General features: G+C 38.1%; 1 protein-coding gene across 1 annotated transcript in view; it reads left to right on the top strand.

Annotated features, from left to right (window-relative positions):
- The first annotated feature begins 283 nt into the window (after positions 1-283).
- GTF2B (general transcription factor IIB) overlaps positions 284-24,309 on the top strand; it is a 33,955-nt gene continuing 9,929 nt past the window's right edge. Inside the window, exons 1-3 of the mRNA XM_039324733.1 lie at positions 284-434; positions 5,999-6,105; positions 21,116-21,249. Coding sequence (XP_039180667.1) covers positions 418-434; positions 5,999-6,105; positions 21,116-21,249 — 258 coding nt within the window. The 5' untranslated portion in view covers positions 284-417. The remainder of the gene's footprint in view (positions 435-5,998; positions 6,106-21,115; positions 21,250-24,309) is intronic.

Here is a 24,309-nt window from a genome sequence, read left to right as displayed (position 1 = left end):
ACTCCCGTCTCCCAAGATGCTCTTGCTTTTTTATTGCTTGGGTTTAACCAGTAAAATGAACACCACCCAAACGCTGCGGTCCTATTATCCTGTGCAACGCACAAGTAAACGCCATCAGTATTATCCGGAGGTACAATTTACAACTATGCAACATCTTTGCTGGAATTTAAATCCCACCAGGCTAAATCAACCCCACTTCCTAGCAAATATGGTTTAAGACCTCCTCCTCCTTCAAAACAGACCTGGGAACGGCACCGCCTCTCCTCTTCCCGCGGAAGCAAGAAAAGCGCGTTCCTTTGCTTTTTGACTTTTTCGGCTTTCCGTCGACTAGGCCTGGGCGAGTTCCGCCCACCGGAGCTTTGGCTTAAATAGGAAACCAGTCCGTCTGCCCGCAGGAGTCGGTGCGGAGGAAGCAAGATGGCGTCCACGAGCCGGTCAGTCGGGGGGAAGGTGCCTCCGGTGGGAGGCTCTGTGTGGTTCGGGAGCCTCGACGTCGGGTTTTAAAGGGAGGGCCGGTGCTGGCCGGGAGAACGAAGCGTATCCGGGGAGACCGAGAGCAGCCGTGGCTGGAGCTCCTCTTAGGCCTCGGCCGCCCTTGACTTGCTGAGCTTCTAGCGAGCATCTTCCCTTTATGGCCTTTCTAGCGACTTCTCGCTCCGTGGCTCGTCTTTTCTCGCCTTCTGCTCCCTTCCCCGCATTTTGCTCTCCCCTTTCTAGGCGCTTTGAGTCCCCAACCTCAATAGGCACCCCCCGTTTTCCAGCCTTTTTCGCACCCCCCCTTGCTGAGGCGCTTCCTTCGCATTAACCACCAACGTCGTCGGAGCTGAATCGGTCGTCGCACCGACGGAGCAGAAAGGAATATCAAAATCTTTTTTGTTGTTGTTAAAGTAATCGCCACTCCTATCACCTTCCATTTTGCGGCATCACGATCCGCTTATGCGATAAATGGACCTGCATGACTTCCCTGAATAAAGTTAATGAATGCGTTAGGGATGTGGCGAGGGAATATGTCTGCCGGTTTTTTTTAATGAGGGAATGTTTATTGCAATTAATTCACGTATTTAGCATTTTAGGGTGACCCAACTGTCCAATTTGTGTGGGAAAGCCCTTTCTCTCGCAACAAAACTCAGTCCAGTTTTTCCTGGGTAAACAGTTTTTTTTTCCTCAGAAGCCTATTTTGTACAAATTAAGTAGGGAGCAAATCTGGAGTTTTGCCAGTGGCTCATTTGGTTGTGTAAGCCCAGTCCGGTTTAGAGAAAAGGGCCTCCCTTCTCAGGTGTTCGTGAGGAACATAACCCATAGTTTGAGAAACCTCTAATCAGTGTTTCTTAAACTGGTTGTATTATGTCTGGGGATGCCCCCAGGAATCCATTAGGAGCCACCGAAATCAAAATTATTTGCCAACCCTTCTAGAAAAATAGCACAATATTAAAATACCATCAAACAGTTGTTAGTGACAATGAATGCATCACATTTAATTTTTAATATAGTAAATATTAATAAATAGGACCAATATAAGTAAAGGCTCTTCGGTGGTCCTTCATACTTTTTAAAAGTGGGAAGGGGTCCTGAGAGAAAAAAAGTTTAAGAAATGCAGCCCTGAATTATTATATGAACAATTTTCTCTGATATCTGTAAAAATTAATGCCAGAAGAAATTATTCTCTAAAACAGTAGGAGGCTTACTTTAAACATCTGCAGATATAATATAAATTTTATTTTATTGCCATTGCCAGTGTTGCTTTTATATGTAGAAAAATGTTTTATGGTATAAATTTGCCAATGCATCACAGGAATATTTGGCTTTGGATTATTAATTGTGAGTCTTAGCCAGCTTTATGTTCTTTAACTGTACTGTATAGTATGTTGGGTTTTCCAATTAAGAATATTTAATAGGTAAATAAAAGCTAATTAGTTCTTGTCCCATCTTTGTTCTAGTCCTATCTTAGCCATGAAAGCTGTCTGGGTGTCTTTGGGCCAATCACTTTTCCTCAGCCCAGCCCAGTCCACAAGCTTGTTTTTGTGGGGAAAATAGGAGGAGGAAGAATATTATGTGTATTCACTGCCTTGAGTTCTTTACAAAAACAAAGTTGAGATAAAAGAAAATTTCATTTTCTAAAAATATCAGCTCCACCTAATAATTGCTAGCCTTTGTTTTGAGTTACTGGTTGTATCTAAAATCTAGGAAATAAAATCATAGGATCTGAAGGAGTGAAAGTTTTTGTTTTTACTTGGATGGAAAAAGACAGTTATTAAGCAGCAGTTTTAGAAGTATCTGCTCCTGTATTGTATTGTTCTGTTTGGTTTTCATTAATTAATAATAAATGTATAGAGTTGTTGAGAAAATTTGGTACAAGAAGAAGAAACTTTGTTGATCAATACTTTTATATTCTTTTAAACAGAAGAGTGATAGCTTAATAATAAGAATTGCCAAAAACACCCTGTCATCACTGCTATCTCTTGCTAGTGCTCTGAAAAAATCCTAGCAGTCAAATGTCAATAGTTCTTGAAGTATATGCACTAATAGATTAATTCTTTTTATATAAAGATGTTCTGTTTTCCTAAATTAACTACTGTATTTCTAAAGCAGTAACAGTGAACATTTAATACTGCTTAAAGACTACCCAGGTATAAAAAGAGAAGATTAAAACTGGTAGCAAGGAAATGTATAGCAACAAAACTAAGGTTCACAACAGTCTTTACTAGCAAAAGACACAGGTAAGGAGAACTATTGAATTTAATTAAAGGAATATTTCTGAGTAATGGAACAGTAATGAAGAGGTTCCGTCTCTCATATTTGTCTACTAAATATGTCTTATGAGCAAAGCTCAGATTTACCTTCAGGCATGGTAACATTGAAGCAAATGGTTCTTAATGCAGTGTGGTCCATTTAAATGTTTTAAATTCAGACTGGCAATAAATATAAAGCTAGTATACAGGACATAAGCTGACATATAAAATTTGATTTATATTCCTCAGTGTTTTACAGTCCAGTGGTCTCCAGATGAGAGGGGAAAACAGCTGCTTGCATTAGAATTGATTAAACCAATTAAAAAATTTGGCTTGCATGGTATATTTCATTGGAATAGATGAGATGTTAGGGCCATAGTCACAAAATTGTTGGGTTCCTTTCCACGTACATTCATGAGTATGCATTACTGTTTGTAATTTCAAACCTTTTATAGGAGATGTATGTTTTCCAAGCTGACACAACTTTGGGGTTGTGATTGAAGTTTAAATTAAATTTTAAGAGTTAGGCTCACTAGGATCAGGAGAAAAATGTTTTAATAAATGGTCATATAAAAAAAGTTAAAATATTGCAGAGATATTTGCCATCCAAGGGAGGAATCAATTAAGAATATAGTATATTCGTTGAAGAACACTATGATTTATCTTCAAAATGTTTCCAGGGAGCTCCTTTTTAAGAGTATTGATAGTTTTGTGGTTACTTCTAATTCTGGTTTTTTTGTCAAGCACATTTGAATTTCACATCTATAAAATTCATCCTTAGGCAACAGACTAGATGCTGTTTTTTCTTAGTATCATGGCCATGAAGTTGGTAGTCTGAGCAATTTACTTAGATCAGTAATGTGAAACAGATCATTTTGTGTGTGCTATTCACTTACTAATTTATTCTTGCTGATGATAGCTCCAAAAGCCAGTCCCCTTTTCCTTCCAAGAGATTAAATTGGGTTTATTTTGGGCTTTATTTATTTGCACTATTTCCCAGATGCACACAACAATAGTAGAATTAAAAGTACATTTTTTTCTATCATTAGTCTGTTAGTATTCTTAACTCAGTTTTTGAATATTATTTTATTTCCAGATTCTTAGTATTGTGGTTGGCATATATGCAGAGAGGAAAACATGTTTTTGAATTCAGATACCAATAAAGTTAACCAAAAATACATATTGAATGTCTTTTCTTTGATATGATTTTAGTAGGATGAATAAAAGCATATATTTTTTTAAAAAAACAAAGCAATCTGAAGTTGGCATTGTAGTAGGGGAGCCTACTAGTAGGGGAGCCAGGATACCTTTTAATGTATTGGTAATATTTCAGCTTGCAGCTGGATTCTGCTTGTTTTAGATTTTCTTAAGGGCAAGATTAAAGGAGAGAAATTGGGCACTATGAATGAATATGCAATTTATGAATAAGTTTGAACCTTCCAGAATTCTGGCTACTTATTACATGCAAGAGTAGCTAATACTGTGTTCATATTGTTTATCTCATGGGCACACAAATATTAAATTTTAGAACCATTAACAGATATTACAGAATATCTTTAGCCAAAATCATTGTTACAACATACCACATTCAAGTAAAACAGGTGTCAAACTGCTGGCCCATGGGCCGGATGCATCATGGTGAAACCACGCCCACCTCATTGCTGACAGTGGAAAAAAAGTCATGACATGTCACGTCACGTTGCACATTTGACACCCCTGAAGTAGAATAACTCTTGTATTAAAGTGAAGTGATCTGATTTCCATTTTACTTATATAAGGTACAGCTTACTAGGTAGGTAACAAACATAAGATGAGATATGTTTAAGGTGCTTCTTTTAAATAATCATTGTACTCCTGTTAATTGAATTAAACGCAGCTGGTTTTGTAAATATAATGCTGCATGTAGGATTATTTTAAGATTGTTGATGGTAGTTCTGTAGAGAAGTGCTAGTGATCCTCGACTTATGACCACAATTTGATCATAATTTGACCATGCTAACTGATGTGGTTAAGTGAATCATGTCTTTATGTGAATCTAGCTTCCCCCATTAACTTTGCTTATCAGAGAAGGTTGTAAATGACAATTATGAGACCTTGGACTTTGTTACTGTTGTAAATACATGCTGGTTGGGAGACACCTAATTTTTGATCACATGACCATGGGGATGCAACAGTTGTAAATGCAAGGACTAGTTGTAAATTACTTTTTTTCAGTACCACTGTAAATTTGAACTGTTGTTAAACAAATGGCTGTTATAGTTCCAACATATGAAACTCTTCAAAGAATTTCGAGGCACTGATTACCTTAAAGAATCTTTATTCAAGCAGCAACAGGTGGGCACTTATATAGTCCAAGCCAAAATCTGACTTCTCCTCCCTCAGCATATAGATCAAAGCACAATTCCCTCCTACAACTAACAGTCATAAATCACATTCTCCAATTAGTTTGAAATGCTGGCTTTCCCCCAGTTCTTTATCCAGGATGCCTTATCAGCTCTTATTACAATATTGTTATGTCTAACTAACTCCTATCACATTCTTCTCCCTCCCCTCAGCACATCTAATTCTAAGAATAAGAAAGAAAAAAAAGGCTGCATCTCCATATATTGTCAAAGCAAGAACATCCAATGTTAGCAGTCTTGACAATGGCCTTAAGTCAAGGACCACCTATAATTGCAGAAATGGCTGTTGAGTGAAAGAAAAACCAGGAATTTAATAGGGCATACACTTTGGATATTTATTTGTATGATAAACTCATATTCTTGAATGGTGCTTGCGCTTCCAATACTATTATATAGAAAATGGAGTATTTTTTTTTAAATAATCAACAAGCAACTTCTTATTAGTTTAATTAGTTTAGCTATATATGAATCTCTAATTTTGCATTATTTCTATTTCCCATTCAGGGCTATATGTGACTTTTAGTTAAATTAGTTATTTCATATGCTATTTTTAAAGAACTACATAAACCATCTTCATTTATGTAGCTCCATAGTATTGAACAAGATCGTCCATCCTTTCCCTGCCCTTCTTCCCATTTTGGTAGTGGCAACTGCTGGATGGCGACGGTAGTCTGACATATCTGAAAAAAACCACCTGGGAAATGCTGGTTTATATAATACTGTAACAAATGATGTCAGTCGTAGTTGTGAATTTCATTTAAAATGAATTTTCCGAAAGCACTAGAAATGAATGATTCAAAAATTAAATAAATCATGTGCTATTTACTGTAAATTGTCACATAAAATTGATTTTTATATTTTTTAAAGCTTGGACGTTCTGCCTAGAGTGACATGTCCAAACCACCCAGATTCTACTTTAGTAGAAGATTATAGAGCTGGAGACATGATTTGTCCAGAATGTGGACTCGTCGTAGGTGAGTAATTATAAATTATATATTTAATTCTTTTGTTTTTCATATTCTTGATGTTTCATAATTTTCTCAAAAGTCTAAAATCATTGTATATTTATTACTAATCACTGCACTTTTCAAACAGTTCTGAATAAGTTTTCACATTCAGTAATTAATAGATGAATAGTCTGCAAATGTTTATACAGGTGATTTGTGTTACTGAGTTAAGTACTCAAAGCATCACTGAAAGAGCAGCTTTTAAAATTTTGTTCTTTTCTGTCATTACTGTCTCTTGCATTAAATTGCTTGAGAACTTGCTAATTGGTGGCAACAAAAACATACATTTAAGCCTTACCTTTAATATAAATCTTACAGGATTTGTATCTACATTTTAGCTTTTTTTTCTCCTTGCAGGACAGAAAAACAGTTGTAGATTGATCTCAGTTATAGATTTTTCTTATAGTCCTGAGCAACTTGTCTGGGTTGCTCAGAACTTTACTGAGTTGCTGAGAGCTATAAGTTCGTATGATGGCATTTAACACTGAAACTATCTTTGACACTGATTTGTAATTCTAATACGGCTATAAGGCTCTAAATCACAATTAAGTTTTCAATGTAAATCAGTGCTTTCTCAACTACACTGGTTTCTAGCCAGCTTTGCAGACAAGCCAAAGAGGTAGTTTTAAACTTTGAACCCTTGGTGCTATCAAGATTATCAGAAGGTTTTCTTTTGCCTATAGTTGTATTTGTGATCATTTCACTAAATCAGCAATTCAATTCGAAACTGCTGCAAGGAGGGTCTTTTTAATGATAACTTGCAGATGTTTGCAAAGGCCACAGTTCCCTTCTTTTCTGGGATGCCTTCAATTATTTCTGGAATATTTAGTTATAGAAAAATACTGAACCCTTGAATGTCCTTCTTGTCTAAAGAATTCCATTCCTGAAATATTAATTGTCTACATTTGTAGTAGCAGTTCAGTTGTAGAATTCCTTCTTTAGGAAGGATTGTTACCTACTGTGTATTCTTGTTGATGCCAGATGAATTCTCCCCTTTGTAAGGATTTTCTAGGATTTAAGTGATTGAAACAGAATGAATTTGGAATTTTTAGGGACTTGGGGGGGGGGGTCTAGCTTGACTCTTTGCTTCTGCATTTTATTGTTTGATCTCTGCAGTGTGTCATATTATGTTGTGATTTTGTTTTTTATTGTATAATAGGTTAAATAGATAGTGTTTTGTTTGTTCACAATTTAGAGACAAGCTCAGATTGATTATAAACTTCTGGAGAAGTAAATAATATCTGACAGTAACACCTTAGTAGCTAATGGGTTAAAATGGTTGTATATAGTGTAGATCAGGGGTCCTCAACTCCCGGTCTGTGGCCTGATGCCGGGCTGCAGCTCATTCAGAACTGGGTTGCGAAAGTGGTGGGCGAGCATGCGTGAAGCTGTATTTGTGAAACTGGCGCATGCACAAAACCATCCCCTCTGCTGCCCCACATTGCCACTTCCGCCTCTGCTGGTCCACCTAGCCAGAAAGATTGAAGACCGCTGGTGTAGCTGGTTTCTAAAATGCATGTTTAAATGGAGGCTTTACAAATGTAAATTGAACTCTTAGGGGATATTGTATAAAATGAATGTAATAGCTTTAATCAAGTAAAATAACTGGTTAGGGAAAACTGATTTAAGCTAAATTACATTGCAAAGCTTCTACAGAGAAATGTAATAAAATTTGTATAATAAAAAGAATAGGTAGGAATAGGGATTTGCAAAAGTTGTAAATCCAGGAATCCTATATATTTCATCTAGAGCAATTCAAACTGCATCCGATTCAGGATTTATTTCTAGAAATTGACAACATGACCCTGAAATGATATGGTTCTGGCAGAGGTTTAGCATGTAGGAGAGAAAAACCTCCCCATAATTCTATAGACTGTTCAATTTTAGATTGATAATTGGATATGGGAGGGTGAAGGATAACAATAGTTTGTTCCACGTATCATTGCAAACAAGGTAATTTAAAAATCTAATAGACATGTTTTCATAAAATGAGAAGTCTGGTTAATTGTGACATTGGTTTTTTAACAAGTATAACCTTGCCAATTCAGTTATGATTCAGTGTACTAGAACCCTCAAAAATACATTAGTAATCAAGTTAAAAACAATTTTTGGAAACTCCTGGCGTACAGGAAAGTGTCAAAAGATTGGAGAAAAGCTGATGTTATTTCAGTCTTTAAAGGGGAAAATGTGGATCTAGGAAACAACAATTACTTTAACATCGGTACCTGAGAAAATCCTAGAAAAGATAAGCTATAGGTTCATTAGAAAGAAACAAGGTGATTGTTTAGATTTGTTAGAAATAAATTGTGCCAGACAAAACATACTGCAAACTTTAACAGACCAAGGGAATCCAGGATCTAGTTTTATACCTTTCTGCCTAGATTTCAGTAAATCATTTGTTAAAGTTGATGGTAGTCTCCTTCTTAGAAAATGGAGCAAAGTAGGATGGATGGCCCCACTAACAGAAAGATTTGCAGTTGGTTGAAGAACAGCACCCAGCACATGGTCCTTAATGATCTACATCTACATGAAGGGAGGCATTTAGGGTACTGACCTGGGGTCTGTGTTCCTCAGCATTTTTATAAATGATTTATATGAGAGGATAGAAGGAATGCTCATCAAATTTGCTAATGACACAAAGCTTGGGGTTTGTTTGGGCTAATATTTCACAAGATAGTCCCAAGATTCAAAAGGATCTTGATAGACTTGAATGTTGGGTTTGACCCAACAAAATGATGTCCAGTGATGAGAAATGTAGGGTGTTGCTCTTAGAGAAACATAAATGCACAGGCACAAGACATTTGGTACCTAGATTGGCAGTTGTACTTGTTGCAGAAGAACAGCCTGCCTCCAGGATGTCTGTCACTGGTGGTTTTCAACAAAAGTTGAACAGCCATTTGTCTGGGATAATATGAGGGGCCCTACCCTAAAGCAGGAGGTTGGATTAAAGCAGTGGTGGCGAACCTATGGCACGCATGCCAGAGGTGGCACTCAGAGCCCTCTCTGTGGCCACGTGCTCCATGCCCCAGAGATGGCAATCATCTCTCTTCAACCAGCCGCCCGCTAACTCACCCAGGTCCCATGTGGCCGGATGCATCGCAGTACGACTGGTTTCCCTCCCCCCGCCCTGCCTTGACTCACCCCACAGGACGAGCCTCCTGCCCACTGCCCACCTGCCAGAGACCCCCTGGATCTCCCCCAACCCTGCCCGGCCCCCACAGGCATCCCTTCCCACAAGCAACATCGAGATGACCTCGCCCACCTTGGCCACACCCACCCAATCTGCCATGACTATCACAGCCACGCCCACCCAGTGGGCCACGCCTACCCGGCACTCACTTGGTGATAAGTAAGTGGGTTTTGGATTGCAGTTTGGGCACTCGGTCTCTAAAAGGTTCGCCATTATTGGATTAAATAATCCAATGGTTCTTACAGTGTACTATTCTGTATTATAGAATCATAGTGAGGCAGAAGGAAAAAGGTCTGTGTTGTCCATTAGCTTTACCCTGCCCTTAGTAGATCTCTTTCTAGGTATTGAGTGCACATTCATAAGCTTCACAGTGGAAAATTTGAGACTCGGATAAATTGCATTTATTTTACATGTGGAAGAAGATCTTAGCAACAGTGTGTATGTATCCTGCACAGCTGAATCTAGTTGTTTTCATATGTCAGCTCCTAGCTTTAATCCTGTGTGCCTTTTTTCCTCCTTATATGATAATTTAACCTTTTGTCATCTATTTTCAAGTTTAGATGTTAAGGGTACCTGCAATATAATATAATGATTGTGTATGGTCCTGCGGTCTAAACTTGTGAATTCAGTGGGTGCAGTTTTCATATACGGTAAATATAGTCCTTACTTACTGACCACAGTTGGGATTGACAACTGTTGATAAGCAGGACAGTGGTTAAGTGACCATGCCGACTTATAACATCAATTCCGGCTGCGATTGTTAAGTAAATCACCGCAGGTCATTAAGTATGACATCATATGACTGACTTGTGACTTCCTGCTGGCTTCTCCATTGATTTTGTTGGCCAGCCGGCTGTGATGGTCACAAATGGCAACCACATGATTCTGGGACACTGACTGTTGCAAACACATGACAGTTGTTAAAGCATCTGAACAGCAATTTCGAGGACTGCAAGTCTCCTTTTTTAATATCATAAGAGTTGCTGAATGAATGGTCAGTCAGCAAGGACTACTTATAGTCCACTATTAGCTCTAGACATTCCTACTCTTAGTGTGCAGCTTCTTCAGATTATCCCAAAATCTTGCAACCATCAACTAAAATATAATATTTTCTGATTTTAGATAGTATGAAAATCAGGTGTTATGAACTGTTTGGCCATAATTGAATGAATATCTTGGTAATGAGTTGAAATTCCAGAAACATTTCTTGTTGAAGATAACATAACAATTTAAAGGAAATACTCTAAAGTTTGATAATTGCTGTGTAAAAAAGACCTATATACATAGACATAATCCTTCTAAAGATACTTAGTCTAGAACCAGACTGGGCTTCCTTTGCTATTGATTTGTTTAAGTAAAAATGCTGCAACTGATGCAAAACCACATTATGGGTCTCGGTCTCCTGACTTTTTAGTATATAGGTAGTTCTTAGTTCAATCATAATTGATCATGGCCATAGATCATGTGGGTCTTTAAGCAGGTCTTTAAGCAGGTTTTATAACCTATTCTGTGGCAGCCATTAAGCGGTTATTAAATGAACATGTCCATTAATTGTGACAGTCATTAATGGAACCCAGTGTACCCACTGGGCATTTTCTTTGCCAGAAACCAGAAGAATGTACATGTGACTGCAGCATGCTGCAAATTGCCTCCAAATTGCAAATTGACAACAGGTCAGTTGTCAAGCACCCAGAATGTGTGTGGCTGTCAGAATCTCAAAACTGGATTGCAAATGGCTCTGGAGAGGAGCGTTATAACTTTAAACAGTTGCTAAACAGCCAGTCAAAAGTCAACTACCTGTAAGAGTGAGGCGAAACTGTAGTATTCCTTCTGTGGGTCATGGCTGAACCAAGGCTGTTTCCTCCCCCCCAGCTCTGTCCTTCCTTGGGAGGTAAGAACTGTCATTCATCACTAGTATTTTCAGTTTCCATGGTTTTTCTTCTATAAAATTGTGATAAAGTTGCTAACCTAGGAAATAGTATAGAAAAAAATGACACAACATATAGAACAAGGCTGTGGGAATCTTGGATTTCTAAGATAATGTTGAATTTCATTTTGTGGCAGCTTACTTGTGGCATTTCTGGCATTTAAATGGATCTGAAGTAGCAGAGTTTAGAACAGTGGTTCTCAACCTTTTTAATGCCACGACCCCCAACCAGTCATAAGTCAAGGACTACCCAACCGGTTGTAAGTAGAGGACTACCCAACCGGTCGTAAGTCGAGGACTTTCCCTGCCCGGGAGCGCTGCGCATGCGTGGTGCCGGCCAAGGCTTAGCTGGCATGCGGCAGAGACGGCGCAGGCTGACCACCAGCTGGGTGACCAGCTGGCCCAGCCCAAGGGAGGTAAGGCACCCGCCGGGCCCCACGCGTGCCAGCAACCCTCCCTGCACCCACCGGCCTCCCACCTTCCACCCCTGGCCCTCTTTTACTTACATTTTTAGTAGTTGCTCAGCAGGGAGGGGTGGAAACTTCCAGACAGCTCGCCTTCGCTGGAGACAACTTGCAGCACCGTTTGCAGAATGGGACTTTTGGCGGGCTCAGCAGGGCAGAGACAGCCTGGACAATTCCTATTGGCTTTTGAAAGCCAATAGAATTAGACTCTATTCAAGAGAGTCTATTCTATTGGCTTTCAAAAGCCAATAGAATAAAAGGGAGTAGCACAGCTAAGGAAAAGGGGGAAAAAATGGCGGACTGCGTTGTTTGGCGACCCCCATGAAATGGTCGTTCAACCCCAAATGGGGTCACGATCCACAGGTTGAGAACCGCTGGTTTAGAAAGATTGCTGCTAAAGCTCTAGAGCAGCGGTTCTCAACCTATGGGTCGCGACCCCATTTGGGGTCGATCGACCATTTTTCGGGGGTTGCCAAAGAAGGCGATCCGCCATTTTCTCCCTTCAGGGGGCAGCGCCGCCCCCATGTGCGCGGCGCCGCGCATGCGCAGAACGTTTGTGTGACGGGGGTCGCCGTCACACAAACGTTGAGAACCACTGCTCTAGAGCAAAGGTCCCCAATCTTTTGGGCACCAGGGACCGGTTCTGTGGAGACAGGTTTTTCCACAGACCGGAGAGTGTGTGGTTTTGTGTGCTGCCTGCATCCTGCAGATGGGGTTTTGCTTGTTTGTGCGGACCGCTTTCTGACTTGATGCAGCCCGGTACCAGTCCACCAACCAGGGGTTGGAGACCCCTGCTCTAGAGAAGTACTTTCAGTAGGATAACGCTATCCAGATATGGACTGACCCAGAATAAGGCTTCTTTGGATGTAGAATAAATCTTAGGGCACCTTTGATAGCTTAATTAGTGTGTCTTTCTTTCCTAAATTTCACTGCTGTATAAGAAAATTTGATTTTTTTTCTTGATTCAGATACCACTATTCTTTAACCTCTCAAAAATAATCCAGTGCTATTTTAATTTTATAACTGTGCCTGTGTTTTATCCATAGGTAGTTTTTTTGTTTTTTTTATTATTATTTTGATTTATTCTTATTTTAATTTTAGTTGTGTCTTACGGTTTTATTTTTTGAAACGGAGAGCTGGTGATTTTGTCAGTCATTAGAGGGCAGCACATTCCCTATTTACCATCTGAACAAATTGTATGGGATTGTCTTGTGTTTAAAAGTTCCTAAAATACAGTGCAGTGTCTGTAGTGGAGGAAAAAATATTAAAACAGATGCCAGCAGAAATCCACAGTATGGAATGTTAAACTAATAATTTAAGATTAATTAGAATTGGATATCCATTTTAGAGAAATAATTGGCTCTCCCCTGTATTGTTCATTGTGTGAGCTAAAGTTGGAATGCTGTGATGCATTATAGCCTAAGATTTTTTCAGCTGTGTTGCTTGGAGTTTTAAGATTGCATGAGAATTTGACGGGTTCTATGAGAAAGTTTTAAGTTCACTCAAAAGCTGCTAGATTTGATCACTAGAGCTTTGCCTCATGGTCAAGAGTCCTGGGATTTTCCCAAAGTAACAGGTTTCATGGACTGAAAAAAGTCTTAAACCCCTGGTATAGGCAGCTATTTTTGGTAATGGAGTTTTTTTTTATTATTTTGCTAGGTCATCTCTGTAAACAAATACATAATTATGTGATTTTTTCCCCCCTACTACTTCATAGTAGTAAATAAAAGTTAATAGATTGTGCCTGGGTCTCCACATAATAAGCTGATCTTGGCAGTTGACATTGAATATGAAATTATAAAGTCACGAAGTGCTGTGGCTGGATGCGTTTTGGATATTGTCATCCTTTATTTCCCGATTAAGAACGCTCATTGTTACTGGCACAGAAACTACAGGTTAAGGGGGAAGGGAAAAAAAATCTAAGTATAAAGTTGTAAGTTTTTGAATGATGACATTATGGAAGATTATTTTTAGAAGAAAAAAGAAGTAGAACTGGAGTTCAAGTCCACGAGTCATAAAAGAGCCAAAGTTGCGTACCCCTGCTCTAGAGGTTAAGGCACCAGGCTAGAAAGCAGGAGACCATGAGTTCAAGTCCCGCCTTAGCCATGAAAGCCAACAGTGAATTTGGGCCAGTCACTCTCTTTCAGCCCAACCCACTTCATAGGGCTGTTATTGTGGGGAAAAACAGGAGGAGGAAGATATATGTGTTGGGTCGTTTGTAAAAATAATAAAGATGGGATATAAATAGTGGGGTGGGATTCAGCCAGTTTGGACCAGTTCGGCAGAACCGGTAGCTAATTGTTTGTTGCCCAGGCCCAGAACGGACTTCCGGAAGCAGCATCCACACAGAGAACTGGTGGTTCACCTATTTGAATCCCACCACTCGGATATAAACAACCCAATACATCATAAATGTTTTATAGTTTTGCTAGGATGAATTGCATTAGCTTACATTCAGTGTCGGGTCAGTTGAATTCCTTATATTGTTCTGTGCATGTTTATTCTTTTTGCTACTTTTCTGCATTTTGGGGGGGAATGAGGCTAAGTTAGGATTATTCTGTGGAATAATATAGTAAATTTCTGAAATAGGTCAGTTTTAATTTTGGGATGTGTAAATTCAGTTCTGCTAAAGTGTTCTTTGGGTAAGATAATAAGATGTTTAACAAATTTAGCAAAATTGGGCTGCCTGCTTCTGAGTACTGGAATGATTGCACCCTAGAGAATAAAGAATCAACTGCTAGGCTGGAGAATATTCTCTCCGTGTTCTTAGTATTGATCTTTAAGGGTTGGGGAATATTTTTTTTAAGAAAGTTGCTGAAATTGTATTTGTTACTTTAGGTGGCTCTGGAACTTCAGAGACTTGATTGCATTTCTTTTATGGGAGAAGCAATGCTTAGGGAGTGAGAGCAGGATGGGCTACATAGAATGTTCCAGCATAATCATGGAAGAGATCTAATGTAGACAGATAAGATTAAAGAGAGATGGAAATATACTAATAAAATACTTTACAAAATGGATTATAGAAAAACAGAAACATCTTCAGAGAAGGAATAAGAGTGAATTGGGCTGTCTTCACTTAAAACAACATAAGATGTGACAAGGAGTGAGTGGGTGGCCATATAAATTTTCTAAATAAATATAAATAAATATCATTTGTTAAATAAGAAAGCAGCAGGCCTAGGTGAAATACACAATGAACTGTTTAACTATCTTTTCTACAGTTTTAACTCCCAGCAGCTCCATTTCAACAAACTGTATATATCCTCCTGAAGAAGAAAGATTCAAGAGAATATGAAAGTCATATCATTTTTTTCCTGTTAAATTTTCCTTATTATCTGCAAAAAAACCAAAAACAAAGAAAAAAAACCCCAAAAACTGAAACATATGTATAGAGAAGTGCCCTATGATCAGGCAGGTTTCAGAAAAAATGGATTTACATAAGATTAGATATCTGAATATAGTTAACTTAAGATGTTAGCTATTTATCTGCCTAATGTTGGTAGTCTAGGCTTTATTTTACTCTCTGTCAATTTATATTTTAGTAATTGTATAATATGTCACTTCAGGTTAAGAAAAATACAATTTCTGTAGTTAGTGGAGTTGTGCAACTAATGGATTTTGAACTTAGAACCAGGGGCATAGGCAGATAACAGTCAACAGAGTAACTTAAGTTGCCATGTTTAAAACTACTGAAGTGTTCCTTAACCCTGCTGTATATGTGAAGAATGGGGATTAATGTGTTTTTTATAATAGTCTATAATAAACCAATGAACCACCATGGCATCCTTTTCTTGCTTTAATTCTGGTCCTTGTTAGGCAATGAAGCTACGACTGCTGTCTGCATTTGAGAGAAGCAGCCAGATATACTTTCCACCACCACTTCTCAAGACTTTTATAGCCCCAGATGCCTAAGAGCAGATGGGCTCATTTATTCATTGCCCTGCTCACAGTTTACTTACAAGCTTACAGGCTGGAGTTCCAGCTGTCTGGCTAATTGAACCATACCCAGGCATTATCAGGAATGTGCTGACATCTAGACGCAGCCTCACGCCACCCATGCCCTTAGCTTAAAAAAGTGAGAGGGGGAGGGAATGTTGGAGAAAAGGAGATAAGAAAATGGCAAGCATATAAGGAAGTTGGAGGGCCCTCTCTGCAGATTTATAATTATTACAGGGAAGTAAGAGGATTATCAAACAATTGTCAGGACTACGAGCTATGGTAGGCACCTTATCCTGATGGTAAGCAGCGTATCCTGGTGGGATTTGTTCCTGGAGCTTGCTTTGGAAACTCAGTTGGAGTGCTCAAAAGAAATGTTTGGAAGTGGCCAAAAAAGAAAAAAAAAAAAAAAAAAAGAGAAACAAGTGCACAGGCATCTGAACAAATGAGGCAAAGGTTGTGCTGTATTCCACCTTGCGAACTTAAGACTTTTAATTGTGATAAGGACTAATCCGTCAAAGACTTACTTACCTGGCTACATCAACTTGCAAAACCTAAGAGGGTGGAGTTAATCCAGGGCAACAGCCTACAACTGGGAAACGTGTATGTGCTACAATAAAGCACTTTATGATTATCTTCTACACTGGGTGCACAGCCCTTGGAAAACAAAGAACCGTCATAGTCTCACATATAATTTTGTAGTTGACCTCCTTTTTTAAGAGAAGAATATTTATATATCTTATTGAAATGAGTAATTCCTTTAATATTAAAAATAAAATATGCCACGTTTATTACACTATCCTGAATAGTTGTGTCCTTTCTATGCACCAACTTTTGCTTATTTGGCCAAAGTTACCGTTGTCACAATACTGTTGATTATTAAAGCAGGAATGGTGCCGAATTCACAAGAAGCTACTTCTCTCCAGTGAGTCATATAGGTCATTCCCATGTGTTTGGAAAAAATATTACATAATAGCTATGCTCGGTGTTCTATTTATATAGCGCCAGGATTTCAAGTATATCTTGCTTTTTTTAGACGCAGTAAACAGTAATGAGAGTTTGCCTCAAAGTGAAGTTACTGTTAGGCCTTAAAAGGAACAATGCTTAAATATTTACATAAAAGCTAACAGCCAAAAAGGGAGCATGAATCCCAGTATAAGCTTGCAAGAAGATGATAGGATGGTGGAAGGAATGCATCTTGCCGATCATGTTTTAGCCTCATTTTTTGTCTTAATATATGCTTTAAAAATATCTATTCTAGCAAATAAAAAATAAAAATTTACTTCTGGGGTTGGTTGATGCCATCGTGAGAAACTCTCACAATGGCCCAAAAGGCATTTGAGTTCTGCAGAAATCTTTGTTAGACAAAATATTACCCAACTTTGGGGATGCGAAAGAAGCATAGATGTGCTATCATTAGCCAAAGATTTCATTTTAAAGTCAGTTGTAAACTGGAGATTATAAATGAAGTTAATCGATCAATGTTTGGTAGCATTCTGTCAAGTTAAAGCTAGCATGCAGGGCAAAGAATACGGCTGACCTACTGTAGTTCTGGGGAAAAAACAAACAAACCCTGTTCTCAACTTTGTCAGTTATGGTTCATCCTCTCTCTATCTGTTTCTAGAAGTCATTCTTAATCATTATAATTCTGTACAATAAAACTTTGTAGAAGTTATTTTGTCATTTTGTTCAAGTGATTCAGCTAGAGCAGAGGTCCCCAACTTTTTGGGCATCAGAGACCTGTTCTGTGGAGAGAGGTTTCTCTGTGGACCAGAATGGGCGTGGTGCTACCTGCATCTCACAGATGGGGCTTTGCTTGTTTGTGCGGACTGGTTACTGGCATGCCACAGCCCGGTACTGATCCATGGACCGTGGGGTTGCGGACCCCTGAGCTAGAGCAAGTTGTAACACAATTATAATAGATGTTACTAGTACTCTAAAATTAGGCATATCTCAGTCATGGTGTTATCTTAGCAATACAACACATTTTTTAAATTTGATTTTAAGTATAGCTGTAGATTAATCTGATTGGTATGGCTGACAAGATGCTATGTGGAATTACTACTTTGTATTCATGGTATAAAAGTTGGGTAAAATTCTTGATGTTCTTGTTGCCTGTTTTCTATGTGTGTAGCCTTAGTAGGTGTCTTCTGCAACACAGAGGTTGGGACAAAGCACTGGGTTCAATTATTTCTGAGTCTTTTTCAAACCTCTTGCCTTGTCTTTTCAGAGGATGTCTTTTCTGAGTCATGATTTGGAAAATAGTTCCACTTAATAATGTCAGTAATTTTGGCGCATTTATAGTTTATGAAATCATGACTATATCTGGATTTTTTTCTAATTACAGATTGTTTCCTTTTTCTACAGGCTTGATAACAAGCCAGCAGCTGAATAGCCTTCATTAGCAACAAATCAGCCTTCGCATTTTGTATAAAATATTTTTTACACATAATGGGAAAATTTGAAACACTGAAATTATTCTCCACTTTAATATATAAATTCCGTTTTATAGTTTGTTCATTTTAAATGCTTTTAGGGTGAGCACAATTACAGGATTTCTAATATAGTTTCAAGTCATAATACAGATTGCCTTTTAAAACAAAGAAGTGTAGTTAATGAATGGAATGTTAGCATTGATGATACATTTTGTCAGAAACTTCTCAAAGATCTTCAGGTGCTAAACTAATGTAGACCTCATAGACAATAAAAATTTGTCAGTTAATATATGCATAGCCATAAGTTATTGAATTTTCTTTTGGGACAAGCAGCATGAAGCAGGCAACAAAAATTGGGTTAGAAATACTAAGCTAAAGGAACATATTTATGATCTCTCCTTTACCCAGAAAGGCTGCATCATTAGAATTCACTCTCCATTGACCTCCAGTGAAATGCTGCGCCTGGTCCACCATAAATGTTTACCAGGAAGCCCAGTCCAGGCAGCTGCTTGTCATGAGTAGATTTAAAGATTTGCAAACTTTTGCCAAAAAGTTCAACAAGGACTAGATGTAAGATAATTTAAAATGGATAAAGATTCGTTTTTTGAAATTAGATTTAAAATACACAATCTGGACCCTTGAGATTTTTTTTTGGTTATTATTAAAAAGTGTAGACAATAGTTGGATTTTACGAAACAAAAGATAAAGGTAACCTTAACAGACTGCAAGGTTGACTCTAATTGCAGGGTACCATTTGAGATAAAAGTATTAAGGGCACAGGAAGACAAAATGAAATGAAAAGAAAGCTTGCCTTTTATTCTTTCCCTTGCAACTGAGATATTTTCACTTTGGGATTATAATATTACAATGGCAACCATCAGAAGAACAGCAAAAAACAGCGGGGTGGGTGGGGTGGCGGCGAAAGAGGAGATTACTAAAGCTATCAGCAGAGAGGAATTATATCAGATTTACTTAAGAAAATGGTTGAGGAATTGGGCAGACTAAATCGGTTAACATGAAGTTGACAGCTTGGAAACAAGAGTGGATCAAAGACTTGTAAAGGTGAAAGTCCAGACAGAGAAGTTAAGAAGAAGGAGAGCTCATGGAGAGATCTGTAAAGCAAGTGTCTGGAGACAGAGATCTGAATTTGTAAAACAAATTAACGACAAGGTGGAAGTTCTGGAGTATAAGACGGGACTTATACAATTAGTTCTTGACTTATGACCACAATTGGGACCAGAATTTCTGTTGATAATCAAAGCAGTTAAAAGCAGCCCAATTTTCTGACTTTTTCTAGCAACGATTCTTAGTGAATCACTGCAAATCCAGCTTCCTCTATTGAATTCGCTTATTGGAGGCCAGCTGGGAAGATTGCAGAAGGCAGACAAATGCTCCTGGGATGTTGCCACTATCACAAAAACATGCTGGTTGCCAAGCATCCAAATTTTGATCCTGGGTCTAGGGGGAGGCTGTGATGGTCATAACTGCAACTACCAGTTGAAAGTCAAGGAAAGAGCTAGAAAGAGAACTATAGATAATTTGGCATTACTAGCATTGAGAGAGAGAAAAAATTGAGATATTGAGCAATTCCACAGGATTCTGGTAAAAGATATTAGAGAAAAGGTTATGAAAGCTTCAGTAATTTTTTTAAAAAATTGGAATGAGGCAGAGGCAGAAACTGATAAAGTTATTTAGAATAAATACAAGATTTGCGAGAGAATAAGAAATGTTCCAAAGAATGTCTTGATACACTTGGCAGGAAGAAGAAAAAAAGATCACGTTTTGCTGCAATGTTTTAATACAAGATGGAAGATTGATGATGCAGGTGTAATTGTTCTTAAATTCCTGTTAAACCTTCCGTAAGGGAAAAGAGTATTCTTTTTTGACTGATAGATTAAAACAAAGTTCCATTTTGATGGGATAAATTGAAAACTGTTCATTTTTAAACAGCAGAGTTTTGGCTGAATTTTGGTTGCCACAGAAAGGAACAATAATGGGGAAAAAAATTAAAAGAATTTTTTGAAAATAATGTAGCAAAGGTACTGATTTTTTCCCAATTTCCATGTATTAGTTCAGAGCACAAAATTCACGTGCCATTTATGATCTGCTAGAACAGTGGTTCTCAACCTTTCTAATGCCGCGACCCCATAATACAGTTCCCCATGTTGTGGTGACCCCCAACCACTTATACATCACCGGGTGCCAGGGGCGTGGCCAAAGAAAAGGGAAAAAATGGCGGACAGCCTTGTTTGGCGACCCCCGTGAAATGGTCATAATGGGGTCCCGACCCACAGGTTGAGAACCACTGTGCTAGAACTACATAAACTAAGTTTTCATACCTCAGGCAAATGAATTATAACTTTATTGTTATGGTATTTTTCTGGTTTGCTCTTGATAACAAGTAAATAAGTAAATTAGTACTGATTCTATGTTGCTGAATATGTTGTTTCATATTATGCTTGAAAACAAGGCTTGTCTATGAATGTCATGTTTATGAAGTGACAATAACTCACATGAGAGTTACTACTAATGATCTGTGCATTCAGTTCTAAATGCACTTAACTGTTCTTTCTCTTGCCTTAACTGAGCCAGGTACCAAGGGATGTACTAAGCACAAATAGTAGGGAAATTTGAATCTGTGATAACAGCAATGCTTGCAGATTTGATTTCTTATCTTAGAAAAATATTTCTAAGGTTGGAATGCATATACTGCTCACTGGTTGCCTATGCTTGAGCTGGTAAAGTTTGACAGTTCTAAGGGTACAGTGCCATCACTATGAATTATTTTTGAAATATATTTGACTTTAGGGCCTGTCACTGTTTATGAAGCATTCTAATGTTACTGTTATATAGACCTTTCCACAGGAACTTTTTATCTGAAGCCTCTCACATGTTTTCTAATTTGCTATTGTTTTAATTGCTTTCAGGGGATACAAATGCCAGTGAGGAAAGAAGTATGATGTTTGTAAACAATTTTCCAAAAGGAATAAACTATAATAGGGTTGTTGTTTTTTTGCATATTCAGGTGACAGAGTAATAGATGTGGGGTCAGAATGGCGAACATTCAGCAATGACAAAGCAACTAAAGACCCGTCTCGAGTTGGAGATACCCAGAATCCTCTCCTTAGTGATGGAGATTTGACTACAATGATTGGCAAAGTAATATATACATTTTTAACCTTACAATGTGTGAATGTTTCAGTGTTCAAAATTATATTGCATGAACCAAAAAATACTGCTAAACACGAATTTCTTAGTCCTAAGACTGGAAGTGCTTTTGTTTTGACAGTTTCTTGATATATTTACTTCTCAAATAATATAGGGTAATCTTTTTCTCCCAGTATGAAGAGTGTAGGAAGCAGAGAAAATGTTCATTTGTTTCTGTTACTTACAATCTTTTTGGAAACTTATATCAGAAATTTAGCTTTCATAAGCTTCTTCCTCTTTGTTGTATCCGGGTCTAATTTGTACAAATTTGATACCCTTCTGTGCTATTAAACTAAGATGCTTTCATATATGAAGAAATGCTTTTTCACTGTGAAACTTTCAAAGTATTCCTTTTTTAAATCTTGTTTGCAAAGTAGAGGCAAAAGTAACATCTTTATATAACTTACACATCTATAACCTTTTTTCACTGCAAGAATTTCCAGGATTAGTTTCCATAAGAGGAAGAACTATTGTAAATCAGTAGATGAATTATAAACTGTAAGTTTTTACCTTTCCAAAAACAATTTGAGGAATTATAAGTGGCTGGAATGCTTTGCTTTTAAGGAGTGTTAAGATTAAGTAATATTTTTGGAGTACTGAATGTATCTGCATATGTACTTGATAAAGTAAATATGCTTTTGCCTGGTGAATCAATGGGTATGAGGACTGTTGGGCTAAAGATCTTCAAAAGGAACTCGGTAAACTGTACATAGGGACGCAGCCAGACTCTAAAAATTGGGATTCTTTTTACAATTGCTGTGATCCTCATACACATTTTCTGCACCTGTGCAAAACACTGAGAACCTTCCAGAACTTAAGAAATTTTTGATGGGAGTCTTCACTGTCCCTTGACAGCCATACTATTTGCATATTAATTGGTTCTTAGAATTCCTTTTATGCACAGATTTTTACTCAGACATTGACATGGAAGCATTGGATCCCATTCTTCTGAAATGCCCTATCTACCATTTTTGAAAGGCAGAATTACTTTCTCCTCTAATTAAAAAACTGTTCAGAGCACTCTCATATGTCAGTTGTGCACTAACTAGCAACTTGGATCCGAAAGTCTCTGGAATTGTAACTTAAACTTATAGCATCTCTATGCCAATTAGGAGTTTGGGGGCCTCTTTTCCTCAGTGTATTTAGTGCAGGTATGAATAGGCTTTTATTGAATGCATTTTTTTTTAACTTCTGCGTATTTGATCTTTTAACTTTTACGTATTTGAAGCTAGTTGTCCCAGAGACTATAGCAGCTTTACTGCATCTTGTTTACTCTGTCACCTTAGAGCAGGGGTTCTCAACCTTGGCAACTTTAAGACTTGTGGACTTCAACTCCCAGAATTCCTCAGCCAGCTTTGCTGGCTGAGGAATTCTGGGAGTTGAAGTCCACAAGTTTTAAAGTTGCCAAGGTTGAGAACCCCTGCCTTAGAGCATCCAACATAGCTCAGAAGAAGTACTAGGACTCTCATTGTTCCCTTTTAAGACTGCTCAAAATCAGTATCTCCTCTTGAAAATCTCCTAGTGCCTGGGAGATTAATAGACAAGCACTCAGGGTTCCAGAAAAAAAACAGCCCTATCTAGTCCTGAACAAGTCGAAAAGATAAAGAAGAAGAAAAAATGTTAAATATAATAATCCTCATCTCTTCCTTCCTGCCCTAAAGGTCAGTCTTCATCTTCATAAAATGGGGCTCCTTGACTGATCAGTTATCTCGGGTACCATTGCCACCAGAATCCCAGTTGATGGATTTTCAAGCCCCCTGTTACTAGGTATTGTTGAAGTAATCCAAGACTCTTTCTTGGTCTTCACATGATAGCATTCTAAAGATTGTTCTTTTCTTCAATATTATTGAAACTAAAGATTAGTTAACCCACATCCCTTATTAGAAACCCAGAACATTATTCAAATACAATTCAAACTACCTGTTTAACTAAAATAAAAAGATTTACAGAAGCCCTAGAATATGAATATACATGATATATTTACTATCACTAAAATAAGAGATAATTGTACAATTCCAGCATGGTTACCAGTTTGGGTTTTTATCATTTATCCATTACCATTTATCACATCCAGTTCAAGGGAAGAGTCATCAGTGGCACCAAAAGAGCTGCTTTTCTCCCACAATGATAGTCCTGCAAACAGGGCTGGCTCAGTTCGAGAGCGTAAGTTTATGCAAGCTTTCCAATTGCCCAGACATAACATTGACAGCTACTTTGGTAGATCAGTGTTTCTCAACCTTGACCATTTTAAGGCATGTGGACTTCAACTCCCAGAATTCCACAGCCAGCAATGCTGGCTGTGGAATTTTGGGAGTTGAAGTCCACCTGCCTTAAAATGGTCAAGGTTGAGAAACACTGTGGTAGATGATCTTGCATGACTTCAGGTATGTCCCTTACAAATAGGTACCTTCATACTGCCCCATTTGGGATAGATGTCAGGATTCTCCCTCTCTATTCAAGTAGATGTCAGTGAGTTGCTGCTATGATAGTTAACTTCAAGTAATATAAGAAATACCTCTTGGGCTCCCTTTCTGATTCACTACTGATGCATCCATATCAGGATCTTTTGTATTGAAGGTAGACAAGATTGCCTGGCATATTAACATTGGAAGATTGCGAACAATTTGGAAGATGCCATGAGTATTCAAGGGTTTATTCTGAGGTCAAATAGATCAGGATGTATCAAACAATAGTTACATAAAGGTGAAGGAAATCCCACTCTGCTTTTGCATCTCTCCATTGAGTTATGGACTTAATATACAGTCTTATTAGTGACAGTTCACATGGTAATACATGTTGACCAACTAACTTGCCCAGACCTATCACTATATGAATTGCAGTAGTACACTTCGGCGATGACCTTCATCAAATGCAGTTGGAGCTAGTTTGGTATAGTGACTAAGGTGCTGAGCCAGAAACATGAAAACTGAATTCTAGTCCTCCCATTGTTGTGAATGCTGGTTGGATGATTTTTGGCTAGTCTCTCATCTTTCAGCGTAACTCACCTCACAC

The sequence above is a fragment of the Crotalus tigris genome, unplaced genomic scaffold, assembly GCF_016545835.1.
Source record: "Crotalus tigris isolate CLP2741 ecotype Arizona unplaced genomic scaffold, ASM1654583v1 scf7180000024307.1902530, whole genome shotgun sequence".
NCBI lineage: Eukaryota > Metazoa > Chordata > Lepidosauria > Squamata > Viperidae > Crotalus > Crotalus tigris.
Note: the sequence above shows the minus strand (reverse complement) of the source record. Positions and strands in the feature narration are given on the sequence as shown.